This window comes from Lepisma saccharinum, chromosome 18 (assembly GCF_977018435.1).
Source record: "Lepisma saccharinum chromosome 18, izLepSacc3.1, whole genome shotgun sequence".
Taxonomy (NCBI): Eukaryota; Metazoa; Arthropoda; class Insecta; order Zygentoma; family Lepismatidae; genus Lepisma; species Lepisma saccharinum.
Genome location: NC_139246.1, coordinates 58,800,693 through 58,828,422, shown reverse-complemented (window position 1 = coordinate 58,828,422; position 27,730 = coordinate 58,800,693). Strand labels below are relative to the sequence as shown.

Sequence of the window (27,730 nt, the reverse complement as noted above, 5' to 3'; positions counted from 1 at the left end):
TATGCACGGGGAACTTTATCTTTCTCATCACTTTATGAGCTGTGGCTAGACTGTGCATGACAGAAGAGGCTCAGCCTCACAGTGGGTAAGTGAGGTGGAAAAGTGTATTTTTCTTATTTTAGGTTGCCTGCTTCTTTAGGCTAATTGTGACAATACAGATTAATAATAATTGGATAAATTGACGAAGAAGGGGCAATCACAAAGAAACACCCATCTCTAGGTTGGAACTCAAATCAGGAACCTTCGGTGATGAGAGGAATCACGAGTGACAAGAGTCGCTTTTTAGAATGAAAAAATCTATGTGCCAAAATTTAAATATTGTGGTAGAGAGAAATTACCATAACATTTGCAGAGTGAAACCAAAATATGTGCACTAAACACTATGATGATGGTATTGTATTATTTATAACTCATCTGCTGCCTCTCAATTCAATTTCTAATTATCTATTGTGTCTTCCTATTTTGGAAATATGTATGTAACATATGAACCAAACATATTCTTCAATCTCAAAGCAGAAACAGTTGCATTGAAATTATTTTAATAACAAACAAATTCACATTTTTATACCTGCTCTCTAGGTACAACCTATGTACAGGTGTCATTTATTACCCATTTTTCTCACTGAGATACACATGAATTTATCACAAACCAGTAATTAGCAATTTCATTCATTTATTACATACACTCACGTAAAACTGACATTTGCATTACCATAACATCATGTCCAACATTTTAAATAAGGAACATGAAAATACACATAACACAGGTTTACAGTTAAGGATGTCCTACAAATGTTACGGTAATGCAATGAAGTACTAAAATATGATTGATTAACAAAAGTAAATCAACTCAACACATGCCTGATTAACTTCCCCTGTTCTCCTAAAACGTAACAAGAGTACTGAGCAGAACAATGTAAATAAAATATGTCATTATGTCATGTCTTTTACAATGAATTTCATTTAATTTATAATACTGTGTTTTCTATGTACAACGGTTGTCCCATTGTTGATTTCTTTAGAATTCTAAAGCAGATGCTATTTAAAGTGTATGAAACAACCATAGACAGTGACATTTCCTTAAGAACTTTCATACTGCTTTTGTCATGCCAAATTATTATACAAACAAAGTAGAGATCACAATTACACACATGCTCTCTATAAAAAGTCATAAATACACAAATGCATATCACACAAATATCTTTTGTTCCAGGCTTCATTTATTCTTTAACAGTCAATTTCTAAAATTAATCGCTCATTCGTTGATACTCATACTCTCAACACATTTTCCTGCAATGTGTTGCAAGGAATGCGAGGACAGTGCTTTCTCACCTTTACATCTGTCCATCCGTTACATTTTCTTATAAATTACATAGTACCATCACCATTTTCACAAACTTAAAAAAAAAATCCTACAGTAAAGTCATATTATACAAAGCACACTTATGTTTTAAAATAACAAGCTACAATATAAGAAAAATATCAACTATATAAATATACTTAAATAAACAAACATTAGAACAAAACATGTACATTAAAAAAGGAGAAGAATAAAGTCAGATTTACATCAAATGATCAGAAGATCAAAATTACTGTAACACTTGCTAAAATTTTCCAATATCGACCTCAGTCACATTATTTCCTTTTTCCTTGCACACAGTGTTCCATTCTTGTGTCAGAAAAATAATCATCTGAACTTCATTCACAAAATATATAAAGTACCAGAATTGTTAAAAATATATCCACAAAGTTGAAAGTACATGCTGCACATCATATTATGCCAAAGATGGGCTATCAGTGCCACTTCCACTTCCTGCTAGTTCTTTGTTTATAGTCTTCCTTCCTTTAGATAAACTTGCTACTTCTTTCTGAAGAGTTTTTATCTTGAGCAGCAGTGTGTCCACCTTGTTATCATGATCCTTTTGTAAACTTTTCATCTTGTTTCGTAAATCTTGTTCCCCAGTAAACTGTTTTGCTTTAAGTTCTGTCATCTGAAATTTATTATCAATAGTTTTAATTCCTAAGTTAATAAACAAGAATAGAACAGGCCACAACTCATTTATTGTAAAAGCAACAATTATAACGTCATCAAAAACCTTAAGCCACCAGCTTTTACTTAACATACTTTAATTCCATGCCACTCCAAGATAATTTTCTACATTTTATAAACCATAGTTTGTTAAACTATATATTTTATCTTATATTTTATATATATATCTTATCAAGGGGAAATTTTGAGGTTGCATTAAAAGAAAGATTGTACACAAAACGTTTGAATCTAAAAGTACTATTTTTATTAACATATTCAAGCTTCACAAAAAGTATTTCACTACAAATAAATTTTGAGATGAAATCGAATACATTTCCCTAAATTTTTCTATTCATTTTTGACAGATGTAAAAAAATAAATGTTACATTTATATTAAAAATACAGTTAATCAAATGACTGGACTTTATATTAATTCCCATTAGTGAACATTTCATAAAGTTGGTATTCTAGAGCCTACTAAACAGTGTTGATAGGAGAAAGGCCATTATTTGTGTACATACATCCCAAATATAATACAAAGTTCCCAACTTCTCCACAGAAGGGAAGTGAACTGTTATCTTACAGTGGGACTCTGATTTTTAAGTTTCTCATGGGACAATGGTGAAAAACTTAAAATGCAGGAAAATGTAAGATCATGGAAAATTTAATGTTACTTCATTGCGATCATGAAAATTGAATGTAAAATGTGGAAATGTAAAATTTGGGTTCCACTGTAATATGTAAATTGGGTATTGTAGAATGGTACAATAAACTCAGCAAACAGGTTTCAACCGAAACTTCCTTTAACCTTTAGGCGCCGGACCTCTTGTGCACCTGTATTCTCGTTCACTCCGTCGCATTTTCAAGCATGCGCTTTTCAAACTTGTTGCGAAATACAAAAAATATCAAAACTCAAAAACTAATTGTCATCGACAGATGAAATTGGATATGTTTTCTTTCTTAAAGACAGGGCTATTAGCAGATGTAAAATGTATACATTGTGCCTCCCAATAATTAGTTTGGTTTGATTTGGTGTTTTAAGTCCACTTTATGCGCAGTAAGGCTAATCGGGACTGGACCTACAGTTTAAAGTGGAATCCGAACCACTTGTGTCTCCACCGGGTATCGAACCCGGGACCCCTTGATTACAAGGCAATGATGCCAATAATTAGTGTTAAACAAAGATGTGTAATGAGGCATTTAAGTCACATAGTTATACATATTATTTTGTATTTTCTGATCCCATTTCAGTCCCAGCTTGAGTTTTTAATATGTTTTAGAGTTTTAGGTCTGCCAAATATATTTTTTCACGAATTTTGACGATGACATGTTTTGAGATATTCAAGGTCAAGGTCACATGACTATATTTTATTTTTATCCAAAGGTAGGCATGTTACATATAATTGGAAAGCTTGTTTCATCCCCTGTACAAAACACTATATTTCAGCTTCCTAGGCCAAATATGACCTTGAATAATTTTGACAATTACAAGATGGACGAGACTCAAAATTTTCACAGTTACTACGTTCCATGCATAGTTTCAACTCACCAAATTTTATGAAAATCGGAGATAGTCAGGTTGTGGACAGTGTTGATTTCGTATGGAATGACTCCACTATTAAATTTTCAACCCATGTATTTGTATGTAATTTCTCTTTACAATTTTCTTATTGAATAAGACATGTTAATATTTATTGTAGCTGTTAGTACAATTTAACCTTTAGCAGATGGAGCTTCTCAAGTTACTAGCTTCTGTGAGTGGGGACTTTTCAAGTGCATTCTTTTCAAACTTGCTGTGAAGTACAAAAATATTGTGGCTCAAAAACTAATTGTTGTGGCGATATCTCCCCCACCCCTTTCCAGAATGACATGGATTTTAGTGGAGGTCAAATTTATACATTGTGCTTCCCAATTATGAATGGATAGGAAGAAGAAGAAAAAGAAAATCTAAATTTAAAAAAAATAGTCTTCAGCATGCCCTTGTGGTCACCACAATAGGCCAAAGTGAATGAAAAAAAATGTATTATGTAGCAACAACAATGCAAAGTTCAATTGAAAAGAAACTGATACTTCTGGGGGGGGGGGAGGATATAACATTGTGTAAGTGTGGTACTGTTGCCAGGTTATGGAAGTGATATCTAGAATTTTGCATCTAGCATTGGATCTATGGATGCTGGTTGGACCAAATTTGGAGGGGAGCACAACTAAAGATCACTGTTTGAGGATATGTAATGCCCATCACCCGATTTGGAAAATAAAGGGATATTACACAACTTTTTTCAAAACCCACAATTTTTGGGAATTTTCGAAAATTTGGCCTTTGCCCTGGACCCTAATTGTCACATGTTGTTAAAGTGTCATTTTGTTCTCACTAATATACTAGAAAAAAGTGATGGTTGAGGTTATAGCCCATTTTATAAAATCTATCCCATGATACACAAAGGGAAACAAAGGACTTTTTCAAATGCCACTTGTTAATAACAGTAACAATGGATATATTGTTTTATAATTCGAGTATGTCATACCTCCATATGTATACTAATAAACAAAAAAGACATATCGTGTGTATTTTTCAAGAAATAGTGCATTAATTGCTGTAACATAGTGATTGTGTGTGTATATATATATGTATAAATTTATAAATTTCACCTTCCCTAAGAGCCCTGCTATTATGGAAAAAAAATCTCTCTCTACGACAATTAGAGCTCGAGCTGCAATAATTTTGTATATTGCGGCAAGTTTGAAAAGCACATACATGGAAAGTTCCCATCTGCAGAGGCTAACATGCAGGGAGGCTCCCATCCACTAAAGGTATATATTGGTGTACATACAGTCCTATGCGAATTAATCGGAGTATCACATTTTTCGCAATTTTCCCAATGGTTGGCAACAGTGTGCTACACAACGCTTATTCTCAGATCCTGTGTTTTCCGTGATTTGTTTGTCCATTGGTGTGTTGTTCACGACTTGATTCAATAGTACCTAACTGTTCTGTCTGGTGTCTTCTAAACATGCTTTTATTTGCACGTTTTTATAATGTTGAGATTTCCTTGTCATATTCTAGCATTATCACGTACTTCTATGTCACAAAGAGCTACTAAATTTTGTGTCAGTGTAGGCACTGCAAATAGAATTATTCAGAGGCACAAACTGACTGGCTCCAATTCATCCAAGAAAAGCAAAAACCGTGGCAAGAAAAGGAAAAATACACTAACTGATAACCACTTTCTCCTCATAAAATGTAAATTAAATCCCAGGTCCCATGAGTTGGCTAGTGAATTGGGGGAAGGGGAGGGAATCTGTATGTGTCTAATGTTTGTAATAGACTTCTAGCAACTGGAATGAAAGCCCACATACTGTACCTCCCAATACACACCTTCTAACAAAGAAATGCGCAGAATATTTCTCTTGCGGGCAAAATCTCAAGATTGTACAATAGAAGCCTGGAAAAAGGTTCTCTTGCCTGATGAGAGGCAGAGGGTTTGATATGTCAGGGTGGCTACAAACAAGCAAAAATGAAATTCCCTGACTTTTCCAGGTTTTCCAGGACAAAATTTACATTTTTCCCTGACAATTACAAACTAAACTAAAGCGATGTTTTTGCAAATGGAAATAATAAACTTATACAGATCCAGGTATGGATTTGTCAAGTACCAATATTATCTTCTATGAAATTGACTTAAACTAACTAACTCCCTAGCCTTCTTAAACCCGAAGGTTCATGGCTGCAGCAACACAGGACTTCCATCTGTCCCTATCTTGAGCAAGTTCTATATACTCCTTTCCATCTCTACCGATTTCCCTTAGGTCCATCTCAACGTTGTCCCTCCATCTTCGTCTTGGCCTTCCAACAGGTCTCTTACCATCAGGTTTCCCAACAAGAATCCTGTAAACTCCTCTTTCCTCTCCCATTCGTGCCACATGGCCTGCCCACCTAAGTCTTCTTGATTTAATTATTCTAATAATATCTGGACATGAATACAAATTATGTACTTCTAAATTATGTAACCTTCTCCACTCACCTGTCTCCTCATCCCTTTTAGGTCCAAAGATTTTCCTAAGGATCTTATTTTCAAATACTCACAATTTATGTTCCTCTCTCAATATAAGGGACCAAGTTTCACATCCATATAATACTACAGGCAAAATTACTGTTTTGTATATTTTAACTTTTAGTTTCTTAGATATTAAACGAGAAGACAAAAGTTTTTGAAGAGAGAAGTAACATGCATTTCCTGAATTAAGCCTACTTTTTATTTCCTCTTTAATATAATTTTCATTTGTTAATATTACTCCTAAGTATTTGAATTTGGAAACTGGTTCAAACGAGTTGTTATCAATAATTAGATTTTGATTATTACCTAACACTTGGTTTTGGCCTGTAAGCATATATTTAGTTTTCTCTTTGTTAACTTCCAAACCTATCTCTTTAGCAGTTTTGAAAAATATTTTAGCATTATTCTTAATTGTATTCACATCATCCCCCAGTAAGTCTACATCATCTGCATATACTAACAACTGAGTCACACCATTTAATTTTAGTCCCTCTTTAGTTTCTTTTACCTTCCTTACAGCATATTCTAAGGCAAAATTAAAGAGCAATGGAGATAATGCATCTCCTTGTTTTAACCCATCATGAATTGTAAATTTGTCAGACATATTAATACCCACACGAATTTTACTTTCTGTTTCACTGGTGAATACTTTTATAATACTAACAAGCTTCTTAGGTATTCCAAACTCTACTAATATATTATATAATTTATCTCTTTTGACCGAATCATATGCTTTTTTGAAATCAATGAATAGCTGATGGACATTTTGATTATATTCCCAATTTTTTTCAAGTGTCTGTCTGATGTGAAAAATTTGATCTGTAGTTGATCTGTTACGTTTAAATCCACATTGATAATCACCTATAATTTCATTAGCATATGGGGTTAGTCTTGTTAAAAGAATGTTAGATAATATTTTATATGTTGTTGAGAGTAGAGAAATTCCACGGTAATTATTACAGTTCATTTTATCACCTTTTTTAAACACAGGAACAATTATGGATTCTTTCCACTGTTGAAATTGACTTAATTTCTCTATTCTCTGATTTGAATTCAAACTGCAAAATAGTTTTTTTGGAAAATTATTACAATTCACAAGCTAGGGAAGGATTACGGAATTTTGTTGTACGCAGTAAGTTTAAAATAAAATACTTGATTATTTTTAAAGTTACGACTAAATGAGATAAGAGTGAAGAGTGAATGATTAAGAAATACAATTTGTAATTTATCAGTCTCCTTATCCATTCTCGGTATTATATGTTGATATTTCCACTGAAGTTTGGAAGCCTCTGCTTGCAAGAACCATGAGTGCGGACTCAATTTTCAATGCATAAAGCTACTTCTCTCTTCTCTGTAAAGCAAAAAACGTAACTCTTTCATATAAGTGAAACAATTGAATCGAAAAAAATAAAGTGTCATATTTCCTTACATTATCAATGGGATTTCTGCTTCAGTACAGTATATCCAAGTGAAGTACTGTGAAATTGACAACATGCAGTTATACCATTAATGCTGACGAAAAGGGTATGTAGGTATTAGAAATTTAACGCAAGGAATTTATAGAATTGCATTGTATAGGTACCTGATTTAGCTAACCACACATTAAAACACTACTAATAAAAGCTTCTGAAAGTTCATATACGAGGGGCATCCTGAAAAAAGCTCCAATGGTGCCTATATGCAGCACTAGTGGTCGGAGAGGGACACACACACATGCAGGCAGGAAGAAGTGGCATTTAGCTGTAAATGGTAATAGTCGTAATGCAGCCGTTTTTGGAAAGTTCTAGGTTAAAGATTGCAGCTCTCACACAGTCTCCCACCGACTGCGATGTAGATGTAGCCTACTTTGCACGCTCAGAATTTGGCACAGAGCCACCAGCAATTGTGTGAGGTGTGCAGACCGGACGTCGTGAACGATAGTATGGTCAGACGATGTTGCAGACAATTCACGGAAGGCCAATCGAATGTGCACAACCCCATACAGCACAACACAGGCCCTTTGCATCACTTCAGGTGAGAGATCTTGGACCACTCCCTGTACAGCCCTGCCCTTTAATGTACCGACTTTCATTTCATGGTTTAACTGAAGAGGTTTCTGGCAGGGCAAGAATTTGACAGCTACACTGCGGTAGATAGTTCCAGTCTTTGTTTGTCAGACACATATACCATGGGCATACAAAATTTAGTGACATGCTACGACAAATGCCAGAAGAACGGTGGTGATTATGCCGAAAATTAAGTTAGGACTCACTGTTACTAATGCAATAAATTACTACTGATATTCTTGTTTTATTTATGCCTAATCGGTAGGGACCTTGATATTTTGTAGTTTTTTTCTAAATTGGTGTATTTTCTTATTTTTTAGTTTTTACTATACGGTGTTATTTTTCCCAAATTCACATTTTCATTTTAGCGCATTTTCTGACAAATATCTGAAATTATACCTTGACGGTGTTTTTAAACTACTGTTTCACATGGCCTACACATCTTCATGAGAGTTTGATATGTTGAAAGTTGTTTTGGGAAAGTTATTTTCTATACCACTTTTTTTTAATTTTAAGGTAAGGATTTTAGATAATGGAATTTCCCCCGTATATACTGAAGGGTGCATAATGACCATAAGTGGCGACGCACCAAAAAAAAATTAATCAATCAATCTCACGTGACAGATACCGATATATTATAGCACCAAAAATTGGCATTATCTTTTTTTGACTTGTTAGTGTTACGTTTCCCAAAATTCGCGTTTTTGTTTTAGAACATTTATCTGCCAAATATATATATATATATATATATATATATATATATATATATATATATATATATATATATATATATAGATATAGAGAGAGAGAGAGAGAGAGAGAGAGAGAGAGAGAGAGAGAGAGAGAGAGAGAGAAACTTAATACTTCATTGTGATTTTAAATTATTATTTTAAATTGTAGGTCACATGGTCTACGTATTTTCGTGACAGTTTGATATGTTGGAACTGGTTTTTGAGGAAGTAAAAGTAAAGTGCTCCCTTGCACTTTTCCATGAAGGTGTATAGGGGTATGGAGTTAGGGTCCCACACTTTCTTGATCACGGCTGAAGGTGGCTAGTGATGTGATCAGCACCACACTCCTGGCTACCTTTATCCCTCAAAGTTTCCTCAACGTACCAGCTTCATATTATGCTGGCGCCGGAGCAGTTTGAATATGTGGAAAACATCCCGGTTCTCCCTCGCAGGGGATCGACCCCGGGTCTCTCGCATATTAGTCAGATGCCCTAACGACTGAGCTCCATTATTACTCGCTTGACAAATGCCGATGGTGCACACTTAGCTTGGTAATTCAAAACATATCTTCTGTGACAAATACGAAGATGTGGCTCCTATGTGACGGTAGATATGCACTCGATCTCCTGTTAGAACCCTACCACTTTGCTCTGTGATGCAAATGGTTTTGATAGAAGTTGAAAAAATTGTGGGAAATACATGATTTAATGTGTCTATCAGAATTATTCCATGTATGTATAACTCTACAATTTACTCTTGAGTAAAATGTTGGAAAACTTGCATGTTCTATGTACATAAACATGGCCTAGAAAAGACAAGAATGTTGGATTTCATGAAATTTAATTAATTTTCTTTAGGACATTTCTTTTAAAAAAAATCGTTAAAAATGCCAACAATTCGCATTTTATGCCAAATTCGCATTATTTCGATATATCGAAGGGGCGAAACATGTGTCCTGACATCACTGCACATTCCTAAACATAACGTCGCAGCAATTACCATTTTTCACGGTTTTGGCGTTTGCGAAAAATCAATGTCCCTACTAATTGGAAATTACTTTCTGGCCACCCCTCATATAAATCAGTAGATGGAAAGTGAAAATTTAGCAGGGCTGGTAGAGAAAAGTCAATCCTTGAAGAAAGTGATTTGCTTTTATGACTGAATGAATCGAGTAAATATGATATTAAAATATTTACGTATTTATTATTAGTATTTTGTTTCATAATATTGGATATTACCCTTACCCTGTGGGAGATTAATGACCATCTCTCACGAGTTTAAACAGACAGGACAGAGAGTGGCATTAATTTCAATGCAATACTAGTGTTACAGTAAATTTGAGGTTGGGAGCATGCTCTTGTCAATTTTTATAACGTTCACCAATGCAGTTTATGTTTCACTTTTTCGTGATAGTATACAATATATATCCCATTTGATTGAATTCTTCTTGATATCTAAGAATAGTGCAATGTCATTGTAAACGAATGTTAACTTGTGCAAAACCAGTAATACGTCAGGATGATGAAAGAAGACCTACATAAGCACTGCTACATTAAATAAGGTGAAGTGAGCCAGAAGAGTAATAAAATTCCAGCAGCATATTTGCAGTCCATGCAATTTCTGTCGCATGTTGTAGTGAGATACTTTGTCAGGTGGCGATATTCAACAAAAATCGTATGTATCAATGGAACCTATTTGTTTCCATGTTCCTTCAGTTTGCCCAACAAAATGCTTTACTACGTGACAAGTCCCCTTACTACTCCCATATGGACAAGAAAAAATGATAATTCAATGCATTTTGCACGTAATATTTAGAGGCTTAACCTTTACTCCCCCAATGATACCATATGTTATCATCAGAGTAAGGTCGTACTGGCCTGATGATACCATATGGTATAATGGTGCTGATTACGAAATGAATGTGCTTTTTGGACGTTCATACTCTTATGTTTGGGTGGAAACTCTGACACAGGTCTGGAGCAAGCCTGGGAAATTCATATTGATGACCAACCTCCCCCCTCTCAGCAACATATCCATGCCACATTTCCGAACAGAGTTTCACATTTTGGCTCATTATTCAATTTGTATGACACCCAGGAACATGAAATATGTTTCAATCTCTTTGGAAACGACCATTCTTTCAAGAGAATACTAAGGTTTGCGCCTTTTCACTAAAATAGCGGGAGAAGAGGGGGCAAACCTCCGATTTTTATGTTTTTTTCATTGAAATTCGATGGTCGTGCCCTCAAAACCTCCGTTCGGCGATCTGAACTGTACACGGTTGCATGCTCTGATGTTTTATCTGTAAAACAAAACTTATCCGAAGTAGATTGCTCCCATAGTGCCAGAGTTATAACAATTTTCCTCCAAAAATGCAAATTACCTATTTTTCGTAAAAAATAATAATCACATTTTGGCTTATTATTCAACTTGTATAGCAGTCAAGAACATGAAACATGTTTCATTCTCTTGAGAAATGTCCATTCTTTGAAAAGAATACTAAACTTCGCGCTTTCATCCCAAATAGCGGGAGAAGAGGGGGCAAACTCCAGATTTTTATAGTTTTTAATTAAAATTCGGGGGTCGCGCCCCCAACCCCCCCCCCTTCCTAAGTTCGGCGTTATGAATTGTACACGGTTGCATGCTATGATGTTTTAGCCGAAAAACAAAACTTATCTGAAGTAGATTGCTCCCATAGTGCCAGAGTTATAACAATTTTCTGAGCAATATGCATATTATCTATTTTTAGTAAAAAAACAGTGTTTCACATTTTGGCTTATGGCACCCAAGAACATTAAACATGTTTCATTCTCTTTGGAAACGTCCATTCTTTGAAGAGAATACTAAGGTTTGCGCCTTATACCCAAAATAGCGGGAGATTTTTGTTTTTTCTATTGAAATTCGGGGGTCGCGCCCCCCAAACCCCCTTCCTCGGTTCGGCATTCTGAATTGTACACGGTTGCATGCTATGATGTTTTAGCTGCAAAACAAAACTTATCCGAAGTAGATTGCTCCCATAGTACCCGAGTTATAACAATTTTCCTCCAAAAATGCAAATTACATATTTTTCATTTAAAAAAAATCACATTTTGGCTTATTATTCAACTTGGCACCCACGAACATGAAACATGTTTCATTCTCTTGATAAATGTCCATTCTTTGACAAGAATACTAAAGTTTGCGCCTTCTCCCCAAAATAGTGGGAGAAGAGGGGGGGCAAACTTCAGATTTTTTTTTCTATTGAAATTCGGGGGTCGAGCCCCCCAAACCCCCTTCCTCGGTTCTGAATTGTACACGGTTGCATGCGCTTATGTTTTAGCTGCAAAACAAAACTTATCCGAAGTAGATTGCTCCCATAGTGCCCGAGTTATAACAATTTTCTGTTCCCGTGCAGAGTTCCATAACGATATCTTTAAATTAAAAAAGTCAATGAAGACAAAATTCCCTGACATTTCCCTGACTTTTTTTGACACCTCAAATTCCCTGACTTTTCCCGGTTTTCCAGGTTTTCCAGGTCTGTCGCCACCCTGTATGTGCACAAAAAAAAAACACTTCTGCACTTTTGCGAGATAGATCTAGGGACCAGTGAATCAAAATACTGGAAAGCATGTTGTTCCTGAGTTGCAGAAAAGGTCTCCGGATGATGACAGAATTTCTCAGAAAGACGACATGAAATTCATCCATGTGCTAAAGTTACCACGGTACTCCACTGACATTAATCCTGTAGAAAACATTTGGGCTATTTGGAAAATGAGACTCACAAAACTACTCATGATAGAGTCTGTAACTCGACTTCTTCAACTTTCTTCTCTACTTCCCATGAGATTTTCAACCAATAAAAAAGCAGATCTAGATATCAAGCTAATAAAACCAAGAACAAATATATCAGTATGCCATATAACAGACTGTATGTGGGAAGAATGAGAAGAAAGTTCCGTAATTATTGGATAACTACAGTGTTTAAACCACCCCTCAATATAGGAAGTTTACTTGCCAATCATAAGCATATGAAAAATAAGGATTTAAATAATTATCTAGAGGTGTATGAGAAGTGTGGCACATGTGAAAAAAAAGCTATATAGGAGAAACGGGGCAAAGCTTGGAAGAAAGATTCATTGAGCACGAAAAAGACACGAAGAAAGAGAACCCCAGGATCAGCCTAGGTGAGCATGCAATATTTATGGGTCATTCAATTCGAGAGCATAATATAGTGATTTTACATTCCCAGATTTTTCATTATCACACGTTATACATTCCATCTTGATGATCCTAACATAGCAAAATGTTATGAAAAAAATTCCTCGATTTTACATTTTCCCGCATTTTAAGTTTTCTCAGCTTGGTTCCCTGAAAAATGTAAAATCGAGGTTCTACTGTATAATATATGTTGAAGAAAAGGAACTGGAAAGGAAAGTACTCGATGTACTCAAGATGGCGACGGTATGGAAGAAGCAGGCTGGACATTCTGTTGATTTACATTGTGTTACTGTGGTTTGTGCCACTTATAATCATCTATCCTGTATTCGTACGATTGACTAAATGTAACTTGATGAATTACAAGACGAAAAAGATCGATATTTGCAATTGGAAGTGCTCTTTTAGAGGAAATATTTTCATGCCACTTGCAGGGTGCGACATCTTGGGCAACCTGGATAAGCATGGTGAATCACGTAAAGCAGCAGGCTCTTTGGCAGTGTACACTCATTGTGTTTTGTTATTGATGCTTGCTGGGGATGTGCAACTAAACCCTGGCTCCACTCAAGGTCATGGAAATAAAAGTGATTGTCTAAATATCTTCTATCAAAACACAAGAAGCATAAACAACAGGTTTCTTCAGGATTTTAATTTGACCTTTTATGACGACGTGACGTAACCAAGACGTGGCTAGAAGCATCAGTGCGCGACAGTGAAATTTGTGGTAAATCTTACGATGTGTTCAGAAGGGATTGACAGGACGTGTACACAGAATGTGCAAATCACTGTGGCAGTGTGATAACTGCTGTATCAGCGGAATTGGGAGCAAGACGGTTAACCTATGTCGAAACAGACATGGAAATCGTGTGGACGGAAATACAACTAAAGGCAAGTAAGAAACTATTCTTAGGGAACGTGTATATTCCACCCTCTCCTTCCCTCCAGGATTTGGATAATCTCCATCGCTCCTTGTTTCTTGTGCAATCGTTTATGAAAAATGGTGATATACTAATTTTAATTGGCAACTTGAACTTTACTACAATGTACAGACTGAACTTCGCCCATGAATAAAGAAAGAAATTCTAAAGTGGCAAATAAATGCAGAGCATGATGAGTTAACCCTGATATGCACGAAGGAATCCAATATCAACAACAGTTTTCTGAATTTTGTATCAGAAACAGGTTTATTTGAGAACGCGCCCTTTTAAACCCATAATGATCGCTTTCTAGATCTATTGTTTACAAGCTCAGCCGACGTAGTTCTAAGTGTCAGGCCTGGTGAATCAGCAGTGTTGTTGGATCATGCAGCATTAGAATGTAGTATCTCCATTTCCCGAAGCATCAGGAATGCCAACTTGTCTAGTATACAATCTTATGCTTGGCATAAAGCAAACGTGAATGAAATCAGGGACAAAGTAAATCACATACCATGGGACGTGATGCAATTCTGTGATGATGCTAATGATATGTGTGAAAGTTTTTATGAACTCTTGTTCGGGGTAATAGACGAAACAGTTCCTAGAAAGCGAAAAAGAGCAAGACAATTCCTGGCATGGTTTGACAAGGAACTCATAGAAGCGCTGAAGGTCAAGGAGCGAGCACACAAAAAATTGAAGGTGTCGAAACTAATGTGTGATTATGTCAAGTTTTCCACGCAGAGGTCAGCATTCAAAAGAGTTAATAAAATACAGTACAGGGAATATTTAATCAACTTGGACAAGCAAATAGAATTAAATCCTAAATTAATTTGGGGTTATATAAAGGGACAAGTCACGCTCGACGAGAATACCAACGTATGTATTTTGTGGCGATAGCTCCTCTGTACATTCGGAAGTGTCATGTGAGCTTTTTTCTGACTATTTTGCTAGTTTTTATGTTCCTGCTGATAATGAAATAACAATCACAGAGCAGGAAGACATTTATTCAAACAATATACCAACTTTGTGTAACACAAAACTTCATAACTTACGTAAGGGGAAATCGACGGGATCTGACCTAATACCTTCACATTTCATTTCCGCTTGGGCCAGTGAACTTTCATATCACTTAACAATACTGTACAGAAAAAAATTAGAAACCGGTATCTATCCTCTGAGATGGAAAAAAGCTTTAGTAACACCAATTCATAAATCAGGTGACAAGCATAACGTTTGTATTTATCGTCCTATATCACTCCTGCGTATTTTTTCCAAGGTATTGGAATGGCTTATATTCAACCACCTAAAATGGCATCTGAGGGATGCAATTGCACCCCAAAAACACGGTTTCGTACACGGGAGATCAATGGTTACAAACTTAGCTGTAATAACACAGGACATTGCTGATGGCTTTAATACCAGACAACAAATGGATGTTATTTACACTGACATAAGTATGGTGCACACAAACAGGAATGGTCCTGAACGTAGATAAATGCAAGATTGTATCTTTTAGTAATAAGAAAAGAGTTGTCTCTTACGAATATAGTATAGACAATAAAATAATTAAACGAACAAACAATGACATAAATTTAGGCGTACGTTTACTTCTGACTTAACATTTAATTGTCATTATCAAGCAATCATAAAAAGAAGTCTGAAGCTTGTAGGTTTTATCAGGTGAAACTTTTTGCATAATGTTTCAGTCTCAACTGTAAACAGGATATACATCTCACTAATTCGCCCGATGTTAGAATATTGCAGTTCAATCTGTAATCCTCAGCGTAAGACTTGGTAGGATGCAGTGGAAAAAATACAAATGCAAATGGTTGTGTTTTAAAAGCGATATTGAATATCATAATAGAAATTATGTAACTTTATGTAGCCCTTTTGGTATCAATAACTTGAAAGACAGAAGAGTTTTTAATGATCTAATGTTTTACGTAGATTAGTAAGACAAGATTGGCTATGTTCTGATCTGTTAGAGAGAATAAACTTCCATGTAACACCTTTTAGAGCGAGGAACAGAACACCTTTCTACACACCATTCTCAAGATTAAACATACACAAAAATTTGTCAATAATAAAAGCTCAAGAATTGTTTAATGAATTATCCTTAGTGCATGATTTGGATATATTTTTTGATTCATGTTATGCTATCGGGCACAAAATTTTTTAAAACATTATATTTTATCGGGTTTGTCTGTAAAAGAGTTTTAACTGTATTTATATGTTGTCACACTATCATAAATCTTAACATTATTTTATGTATTAACATTAACATTATTAACATTTGTGTACTTTGTTAAAATTATATTTGTGTACATTATGTTCAGCATAAATGGGACTTCGGTCCTGTGATGAACTAATAAAGAAATGAAATGAAACTAAACCAGAATAATTTGGGAGAACTGAACACAAAAGGGGATAGATATGATGGTGATATCGGGGAAAAGCGATTGAGTCAATACAAATTACAAGCATTCTCCACCAGTCTTAACCTTGACAATGAATTGATTTTACCAGATGATGTAAGAGGAGGGGAGGAAAGAAGGCTGCCAACAGGAAGAAATGCCAATGTATATGCAGAGCATATACTGCAGACAGTGTACAGTGATACACGTTGTTAATGCAAAATAGCTGACGATTGATTGATTTGGTGTTTAAAGTTCACTTTATGCACTGTCAGGCTAATCGGGACTGGACCTACAGTTTAAAGTGGAATTATGTGAGCCACTATGTGCCTCCACCGGGTATCGAACTTGGGACCCCTTGATTACAAGGTGACTACGATAGCTGACAACAATGAGGAAGTTTCTAATCAAGTGACTTTTATTCTTTCGATCAATTTCCTTCCGTTCTCAACTTTTTTACATTTTAATGCAATTTTTATTCTCTGAAGAAGAATCTGACAACGGACCCAAAACACTGGTTTTGAAAAGAACCATATAAGCCACATGTATAAAGTCTATATTTTATCTTTGATACAAATATAAACTGTTTTCTTTCTTAATTCTTGCAACTTATATAATATTATTAAAAAAAACCTACAATGTGAAGTGGCATAGGCATGTTGCAATTACTAATAGTAATGTAAATAAACCATCTACTTCCATGGAACAACCATGAAAGTATCTCTGATTAAATGAATGTTGCCTAAATTTTTAGGAAGTCCAGAAAAATCTAGTCCAAGAAAATTCATAAAAAACCTTAACTTCACATTTGGATTTGCTTGAGATTGCAGACATTCAGAGAATGGAATATATTTGGAATTGTTTTCAAGGATCATACCAACATTTTGTACATGAGTTTCTGAACCAATGCCGTACTCATTAATGCAAGCTCAAGTGTCAGAATTGGGTAAACATGATCAAAATAGTGGCATTGGGTTTTGCATAATAATTTTAAAAAACTCCGTTTATATTTCCAAAGGTATTATTTCACTTTAAATAATCCGTTACAAATTCAGTTGGATTTTTTAAACACAAGACATTACTTGAAAAAACAATCTTCTTACCCAACAAAAACAAATTAAAACCAACAACTTTCAAAACATTGACAATGATACCTCACCAGCTCCCTGTTAATTTATAAACATATGTACAATAGAAAGAAGTAAATATTTGTTACGTGTGAGTGTAGAACACACACAATATAGAATGTGGTTACAGGGCTATATTATTACTACTCTGAATCCATTCCAAATCCAGTTGTGTTACAAAAAACCATGCAGCATTTTAAAGGAGTTCAGAATAGTTATAAATGTTGGAATGGAAGCATTACATTGCAACTATGTATAATATTCTTACATTCATAAAAAAATACACGTAAACAAAATACTAACTTTATCTGCGAGACTTACTTTTAATGGTTCTATTAATTTTGGTGATAAAGTCTTGTAGATAAAGTTAGTACTTTGCTTGCATGTATTTATTATACCTCATCTTTTATTCCCAAAAATGAATTCTTCGATTCAGTTGTGGCTTACAGACAATCAGAAAAATAAAATTGGGGTGTTGCTTAACAGCAAAATTCCAATCTGTCATCCATAGCAGAGTGGGCATTGTAATGCTCAACGAAGTCAGAGGCCCAATGTGCATATCTTGGTCAAGGTATGGACAGTTTCATTGTGTGTGTCACATCATTCATTTCACCTGTTCACTGTTCATCATCATTTTCACCAACCAAAATCAAAAGAGAAATGAGGCATACAATTTTGATAAAATTGATTGATTGATTTGCTTTACTTTACTTATAGATCGACCACAAGGAAAGAAACCTTGGGACGAAAAGTCCCCATGCAGCTTTCCCTTCTTCCCTCCATCTCGGGCCATAAGGAAGCATGGTCCACTCTCCCCCTCCCCTACTCGCGGGAGTACGGTGCACAGGAGTCGCGGGTCTGCTCAGGTTGTTTTGCTCGTAGTTCCACAATAGCTTTCGTGCCACTTTTGGCTACTTGCAAATATGGGGATGAGTGTATGATATGATGAAATTGATGAATGGACAGTCACAAACATTCATGCCCAGGCTGGGACTTGAACCCGGGACCCTTACAGGGTGGCCACTCTAGGACTAAGATAAAATTCAAGTATAATTCCTGGTTTTCCAGGCAAACTTTCCAAAAATTCAAGGGTACAAGTAGATGTTTTTTCCATTTCAACTTTACGATATTGCCGCCTCTCACCACACCCACACACACACACACACACACACACACACACACACACACACAAATATTTTAACAATATAATGGGTCTGTGGGATAATGTACCCAAAAAATTGAGTTCTATTCAATTAAACTGTGTATAAATATATACATATAATTGAAGCAAGTTCACACTTTCCATTTCACATACTCAGAGTCGAAATACATCTACAAACACAAGTCACAAATGTTACGGGATATAGTAATCTACGAAAAATTGTTAAGTGTGTAAGAACTTCAAATTCAAATTTACCTAATCAAATCCAAATTATCTTATCTTGCAATAATCTTCAGTCTGTCAGATATGCTGTTTTGCAAAGGATACTTACAAAGTTAAGGGATTGAGATAATTCTGTTTTATTTTCTACGCAGCTATCCTTTTCTTCTTCGATAATAATGATATCAGCTGAACTATGAAAAACTTGCCTCAGGGCATTTATAAATATGTATATAATCATTGGGTTTAGGATTAATAGAAGTTGCAATTTTTCACGTCTATGGAGGAAAATTCACGCATAATTGCCGGAACCAATAATTCATGCATAATTCCCGGAATTCAAGAATTAAGCAAATTATCAATTATTACTAATCCAATGGCAATACTGGGTAGCAAAAATGCATTTAATGATTTTAATATTGTCAATATGTGAAATAATCATAATAATACTCTAAGACCATGCTAAAATTTAATTATAATTCCCAGGTTTCAAGGCAAACTTTCCAAAAATTCAAGGGTATAAGCAAATGTTTCCTCTATTTCAACCTCACTTTTTACCACCCTCCCTCCCTTTAACACAAATATATTAATAACATACAGGGTGTGTGTGATTGCAAGGTATCACAAAAATATAATTCAACTGCAACATAAACTTCAAGCAGGCACGGATCCACAGGGAGGGCGATAGGGGTGATTGCCCCTCCCAACTGCCATGGTTTGGATATATTAACGTATTTATGTGTGCGTGTATAATACGCACCCTCGTTTTTGATGGGGAAAAGCAACAAAAGAATGTATCTCGTATATAATGCGCAGTACAATTCAGGTTTCAGAAATGGCTTTCTTAGTGTCGGACTAACATTTACATATTTCATTTAAAATTAATCAGTAGATCATAAAAACGAGCTTTTCCTTGCTTTTGTAGCTGCTGCATTCACCACACGACCTTGAACTTCCAGATGTTAGGCTTTTCATAGCAGAGGAGGGAGCAAAGTTATCAACTGCCTGTTTCAAGGTCGCAGTGCGTGATGCTTCCAATAGATGGATGACATCAATGCAGCATGAACTTGCAACAAGCGGGAGGGTGAAATGTGCGTCGCTGCCGATTGTTTGTGAATGGGTTCGTGAGGCATGGAACTCCATCTCCCTGGAAATGGTGATCAAAAGTTTTAAGGTAACGGGAATATTGAACAAGATGGATGGAAGTGAGGACATTTCAGACAACTTGTATTAGTAACTGGGAGTGAATGATGAAATTAAGTGTAAACGTTATTTATTTATTTACGTGAGTCAAGCTGCAATAGTGCACTAAATATACAGTAGTTATTTCTATTTGGTAAGTGTTGACGTAATTATTTTACCTTCATATTTGTTACAGTCAACTCTCGATATAACGACCTTTCACAGTTTCTGGGAAAAAGGTAGTTATTTCGAAGGGGTCGTTATTGGAATTTTCACCAATAACAATTATCGGCAGATAATCGAGCAGAATGAATGTTGGATTTAATACACGTCTACTAGAGCATTGTCTGTTACAACATGAACTGGTAAGATAAGATCTCTCAGTAGATCTTACCTTTCTAGGCACAAAAAAAAGTGGGGCTGTAAATTTCGTTCTGGTTTGGCTGTGTAAAATACATCGTAAAAAAGTCACGTTTTCATTCCTTCGACCAACTTCTAATTCACCCCCTCCCCCATTCTAGGGAGCAGTCCATACTCTTCCTCGACTTGCATTCTAAGCCAGCCTTAGATCTGTTTGCACCCAATGCGTATTCTAAGACACATTGAACAGTGTCGCACACTATAATGATTTTGGTTTGGAATTGGATTTCACTAAAGTGAAACTGTATATTTAGTCTCGATTAGCCCAAAAGCATAAAATGAACTCAAAACAACCGTTATGAAACCTGCACATTTTCAGATATCGAAATGGGAGATCGTTATTTAATCTCACGTTAATCGACTTATACATTGAACACTTTCTTTTAAATCATTCTCAGCTTACACATTGAGCCCCCCCCCCCTCTCCCCATGAATGGTTCTGAAGGTAAGCAGTGATTATATTGTGTGCGTTTCCTTGCTCTGAGTGTTCAAGAAGTTTATCCTTGTGTCAGATGCAAAATAAAATTTACAGTTTTGTTTTTCTTTCTGAAGCTCGAATTTTGTTATCGTCAAATCAAAACAGCTTTGCGAGATTCAAAACAATGACTTTTGCCTTGGCTGGATGATTGGGAAGCAACAACTTGACAACTTCACAGACGTTGCAGCGTAAAAACAAGGTGACGGGCTGGAAGGTCGAGCAACAGGTGGTCAACGGAAAAATTCGATCTCTTCTCGCACATCACAATGGCAAAACAAGCCTGGCATGTTGGGTGTGCTTGGGGGAGGGGAGGGGAGGGCAGAGGTCAAGTGCTATTGGATATTACTGAAGCGTGGTCTGGTGTTTATTTTTAGATCAGACCCACTTGCAAGCGAGCGGTAGAGTGCTTGTGAAGGGAATGAGTGTGAATAAAATGAGTGCAAAAAACGTATTTTTCGCCCAATCTCTGTTCATGACAGTTTCTAAGGCGAAAAGAATTTTTGTGGAAGTTATTTCTCCAGCGAAAAATACCGCTTCATACGCCTCCCGTGTGACGGAAGGCGTGTGCTTGAATGCCGCCAGAACGGTGCTGCTTTTCTCGATGTTGCAAAACTTTCCAATACTAAGTGAAAACTCATGGAAAATGGCCATTTCACTTCTAAAAGTTATTTTTTAAAATTATTATTGCTAAAGAAAGACAATCTGTAGATATATACACAATGACATAATGAAAAAAAATGTGTGATTTCATTTTGGCTGTTCGAATTATTCCGTGCATAATACGCACCACAGTTTTGGGGGGCAAAAAATTTACATGCTTAAATATGGTATTATGCCTAATAATATTCAAGACTCATTAGTTCTGTTATTTTATCACCATGTTTAACAGGCCCAATGTGCCTTCCCAACATACAGACAAGCAGAACATTACAGATAAGAGCAGTTGATACTATTTTATAAGTAAGAAAAAAAATCTGATTTGAAACTCCTAGAGTTTAAAATGACATATTCTGTCAAAATTAAGTTTGAAAGCAACACATCGCACAGCGATGTCCATTGAAGCATGGATACTGCGGTCTGCCCCAGCGAGACAATGCATGCGGTGTTGTCATGTTCCATGTACATCTTTACTCAATTGAATAAAAATCTGTATAAAATCAGTTTGGCAATGTGAATTGACAATGATAATGCATTTTAAAAAGAGATGCAAAGAGCTTCAAAGCAAGACCAATATTGTATTTGTAGGATTACCCAATACCAAGAAAAAGTTGTTTCACAAAATTGAAAATAACAGTTTTTCGACAAATTGTAAAAATCTGAAAATTACAAATTGTGTTTAAAACCTTTCTGTCTGCACCATACTAAAATTTCATCATGATTGGACAACTCGTTTTTTATTTATGGAATTTCAAAGACAGCGATTGATTGCAAAACCCGAAAAAAAGCAGCACTTTTTTTGTTCTCACGATGATAAAAAGTAGAAGACATGCTTAGCATAGAATAACACAGAATAAGCTAAATTTTGATGTAACTCGTTTTTATGTACAACCTTAGTGACAATGAAGTTCGACCAGTCACAAATATAGGAGTGCGTTGTGAAAGAAGGAGAACATATGCATATGCTGATCATATTTTATTCAGCAGGCTACATGGAACAAAGGAAAACATAAATTTCCGCTGCAACGAAGCAATGTATGGTGTCCACACAAAATAAAACATTTTCGTCCATCTACACGTGCCATTGAAGTTCGACCACTGTTAGAGGGGATCCTGTTTACCATGGTGTGACGCTGCCCCGTCGGCGAACAACTGTGTCAATGCGTCGGGGCATGCTGCGGACGAGTCGTTCAAGGTATTCCACATCGATGCGGTGCCATTCCTCCTGCAGGCAGGCAATAAGAGCAGCCACTGTCGTGGGTCCCCTCTGTTGCACACGTCGCTTAAGAACACGCCACACATTCTCAATGGGCGAGAGGTCGGGACTCGATGGTGGCCATGGCAGTTCGCACGTGATGGCGAGTCAACCATTCTCCTGTCAGCCGCGCTGTATGAGGCCTGGCATTGTCGTGTTGAAAGATGAGACGCCGCCTGTGGAACAGGTGCCTTCGCACTGTGGGAAGATGTCGCTCCAGTATGCGTGTATAGGTGTGTGCATTCATAATGCCCTCACAGACGTGTAGTGGGCCAACCCCAGATGCTGTCATGCATCCCCATACCATCACCGACGCAGGTTTCTGTACCCGACGTGCATAACATTTTGCTTCATTCTGTTCCTCCTTTTCGACAAATGACTGTTTTCCGTATTTTCCCGTACACAACATTGAAAATGGATTCGTCCGTCCACAAAACCCTGTTCCACTGCCGAAATGTCCATCCCCGGTACATTCGTGCCCACCGAAGTCGATTGCCTTTGTTCAACATGGAAAGGAAGGGTTTACGTTTCGCCTTGTACACTCGGTAACCGCATCACTGTAGGTAACGGCGAATGGTTCTGGTTGACACTTCAACGTGAAAGCGTTCTCGAGTCCACGGTCGTAATTCGGCCACAGAAACATGATTGTTGGTCTGGATATAGCACCTAAATATCCGTAGGTCACGCACGCTCAGCAGGCGTTTTCGACCGGGGGCCATACCTGGCTCTGTAGTACCCGTATTTTGGTGGTGTTTGATGATGCAGTGGACGGTTGACTTGGGTAAGTTCAGTTGGCACCCTATTTCCCGTTCACTGAGTCCATCCCGTTGCAACTCCACCACTCTTCTCCTCACGGTGTTGTCAATAGGTTTGCCCCTGGCCATGGTGATGATGCACTGCGGTTCCTCAGTGCACAGCATGCGCTTATATACGGCGGACTCCCTTATCGTGTCCGCGACGTCATGCTTTCGTCGAATGCGGCACTATCTGGATTTTTCCGTATGGGTCTGGTGCCTGGTCGAAGTTCAATGTCACGCGTATAGTTCCCCGTTTTCGTTCTTTACGTGACCTTGGGTGCAACATGCTGGGATCACGATTCTTTCCTGCTCACACGCCTCCTCTTACACACATGCGTCACTTCTGCGGGTCACCCATTCCACCGCCTATGCCTCTGTGCATTTAATCACGTATTCCTTTCTGGTCGAACTTCATTGTCACCAAGGTTGTAGGTCTATTGGCTAATTTTTAATTGGAGTCCAAACTCTAGTATCTTTAATTTTTAATCCGACAGTAGCACTGCTTTTTCCCCACTAATTGTGACAATGAGGATGAATGATTATTAGATGAAACTGATGAAAGGACACTCACAAATAAATGTTTATGCAAGATGTTCATGGCAAGATTGTGAGTCCTGCACTCAATGTTCTTGGCCACTGAGGTGACATATCAAGATTTCCAATTGACTCGCATGTTGTCTCATAATTTATGGTGGCATCCTACTTTTAATTATTTCTCAAATTCTTGGCATTGTTCTATTGAATTGAACTACTCTTTTAAGTCCACTTTATGCACAGAGGGGCTAATCAGTACTGGACCTACAGTTTAAAATGGGATGTGACCCACCATGTACCTCCACCAGGAATCGAAACCCGGAACCTCTTGATTACAAGGCATCAATGTTAACACTACGCCTTCCGGGAGGCAAGGCACTTTTCAATTTTTGCCACATAAATTTGTAATTGTATAATGAGTCCAAACCAATTATATCCTGTTTTTATCAACATTTTACTATTCTGAGTACTTTCCTTTCTCCATTTTTGATACTTTCTACACTTTTCTCCATTTTTCTATTTCTCCGTAGTCTTCAAAATTTTCCCTTTCTATTCATGTTGGATTCTGCAGGAAAAAATGCATTAATAGAAAGAAGAAAACATGTTTGTTTTGCAGGTTGCATCACTTTATGTGGCGACACAGACGGATATTCACAAAACATAGTTTCTTTTTCAAAATACTAGGGTTGTTCAACAAGTTTTGCCTCCTGGCCTATAACTTTCTTATTGAGTGAGGGAAGTTTATGATTTTACATTTAAATAAAAATTCTTGACACACAATCCTTTAATCATGTGCATAATTGCCAGCCTGAATTTGTAATTCAAAGGTTATATTTTAGTTGGGATTTGTTCATGAATAGGGCAAAGCTGAAATAGTAAGTGTCAAATATCACTACAATTCAAGATGCAATTCTCATTTTTCTGGAAGACCCTTCCTCCAGCACACATTGATGGTTCATGCGAAGTCAAGTAATATACAGTCATTGTCACTAAGATGGTATTTATTCATTACTGTAACTCAAGAAAAGGAAACATGTGTCATGAAAAAGTTACCAATTAATGCAAAACGGTTCTTCACTCCAACTACACCTGAAACATAATCCTGAAAATCACAGGTAAGTAAAGTTACAATTTCATATCATAAATAGAAATTTAATACTTTAAAAAACACCTTTATAGGAAAATAATAATTTTCAATTACCTGTTTTTCCTTTGCTAGCAACTGTTGGTCTTTGAGATTCAACTGCTTCTGTTGTGCTGCTATCTGCTCCTTCAACTGTGTCAATGCCACCACATGGTCTGAAGAATTGGCATCTGGTTCCCTGACAATTCCTGCTCGGGTGGTTTTGGCTGGTGGTTCCTCCTGGTTTATCTTCGTTACATCTACACGACTTGGACGCTTGTGACCTCTATGGTGACCATGCCTACATAATGTGAAACAAATTTTCAGTACATTCATAAATACTCTCTGATCATATATTTGTAAAAAAAAATAGCCTTGACGTTTCGACCCTGCAAAAAAAGTAGTTGCTGACAGCAATTTCAAGCTGCAAGAAAAGAAGAGGCTACTTTTTTCTTTTTTTTAATATGTATGTATTAGGGATGGGTCGATATGAAATGTTAGCTTATATCAATAAAGTGCCGATATTAAAATTACAGATACCGATATTCTACCAATCCGATATAAAATTCCAAATGGTCCTTGAAGAACCTGAAAGGTTCACTGGCCTCATTAAAAACGTTTGTGACCAGATGACTGCAATGCAAAATAAGCTGCACCTTTACTTTTAACAAAAGTAAGGCATGGAGATTACATGTTTTGTATCCATGAAAATTATAATAAAATGACAGAATATTGCTCTAAACTATAAGATATTTATAGATATATCGGATCGGTAAAATTATTGGTAATTTTACCAATAAACCGACACACTGATATGACTACATCAGTCGATACCGATAGAGTACCAATTAATCTGTCTCATCCCTAGCATGTATGCACAGAATCTGATGTAAATTTCTGAGTTATATTTGGTGCCCTTCAATTGGTGAACAACATACATCATCATCATCATCATCATTTAACAAGTTCTTAAAGGAAGAAGAGTTGGTGCTTCTTTGAAGGTTCATTATACTTCATTTTCATTCACAAGGTTTTTTTGTGACAATGCATGAAATTGGTTAGTGAAATTGTATAATTATGCACTCTGTGGAAAAGTTTTCAAGCATACATGGAATATATAACATTTTAGACTTCTTCCTCCTCCTCTTGCAGGTCTGGGTAACCAAGGGCCATTCTGTGACTACAAACTTACGAAGATAAAACTAGAACAAATTGTTCACAAATGAGTTTCTTGCAGTCTCTAAGTGGAGTAACCTTATGAGACACATGTACATCCAAAATAAATGGAAGGTTGAAGCAATGGTGAAATACATTTTAAAAATATCAGTTAAAGTGGAATCAACATGTTCTGAGGATGCCAGATAGCTGTTTGCTTAAAAAAGTATTAAATTACATTTTACACACTCAGCAGAAAAATGTTCTATATGGGTCATTCCATGTGAAATCAACCACTGAAGAGGCATTTTTCAACATCACATATTTTGATTCATTTGGAAAGGGCCACCTGAAGTAAGAAAATTTGGAATGTTGTAGATTCATATATTTTGTATTTCCGAAGGGGTGCAGAATTTACAATTTTGACTATTTACAACATCTTGTTAACTTTAAATTGCAATATTTTGGCAATCAGGGCACCTATAGATGTGATTCAGATGGCGTTGGAAAGGTCTTGAAGGGCTCCTTCGAACGCGATATTACATGCGTATGTCAGAAACAGGCCTTTTAATATTTTTTTTAAAAAAAACTATGCCATGCATAGACTATTACTCAATAACTGTACAAAATTTAAAAATGGAATGCCAGTGTGACAAAATGTAGGAGTGAAACTAGTTGTACAGTAATAAAGATAATCAATATGTATCAGGTATAAGTCAACATCTATAGAAAGGAGGTCAGTAAATAAAGTAATGAGACTGCCAACACTTCATACCATCTGGAAACATTGCGGTCTCACACGTCAGGGGAAGGCTAGATAAGCATCTCATTCCTTGTTAGTACAAGTTGCAAGTCACTAGCAGCAACAGGTTATTGTTACTGTGGTTTTGGTGAAGTGGTTGTTCATCACGTATCACGGACATGATAGAGCAAATTTTGAGCAACGATGTGTGAAAATATTTTGTGTCGAGCTCAAGAAAAATGCCACACAAGCATTTGAAAAGAAAGAAAGAGGCCTATGGGGAGCATTTTTCATTGAGGTCACAAGTGTTCGAGTGGCACAGAGGGCTGTGAATTCATTAAAGATGAAACTCATGCTGTAAGATCTTCAACTTCAAAAACCTGAAAACAATGTGGAAAAAGTGCAAACTCTTGTACGGTCTGACCATCAACTGTCAGAATGATAGGTGATGAATTGAATTTGAACCATACAGTGGTCCATCAGATTTTAACATG

General features: G+C 36.4%; 1 protein-coding gene across 2 annotated transcripts in view; it reads right to left on the bottom strand.

Annotated features, from left to right (window-relative positions):
* Nucleotides 1-561: 561 nt before the first annotated feature.
* Nucleotides 562-27,730, bottom strand: part of LOC146002600 (protein FAM76A) — a 111,679-nt gene continuing 84,510 nt past the window's right edge. For both annotated transcript variants that reach the window (XM_083140555.1, XM_083140554.1), the window contains exons 5-6: nucleotides 25,418-25,640; nucleotides 562-1,991 (exon numbers count right to left, since the gene is read on the bottom strand). In XM_083140555.1, the coding sequence (XP_082996681.1) occupies nucleotides 1,776-1,991; nucleotides 25,418-25,640 (439 nt within the window). In that variant the 3' untranslated portion in view covers nucleotides 562-1,775. The remainder of the gene's footprint in view (nucleotides 1,992-25,417; nucleotides 25,641-27,730) is intronic.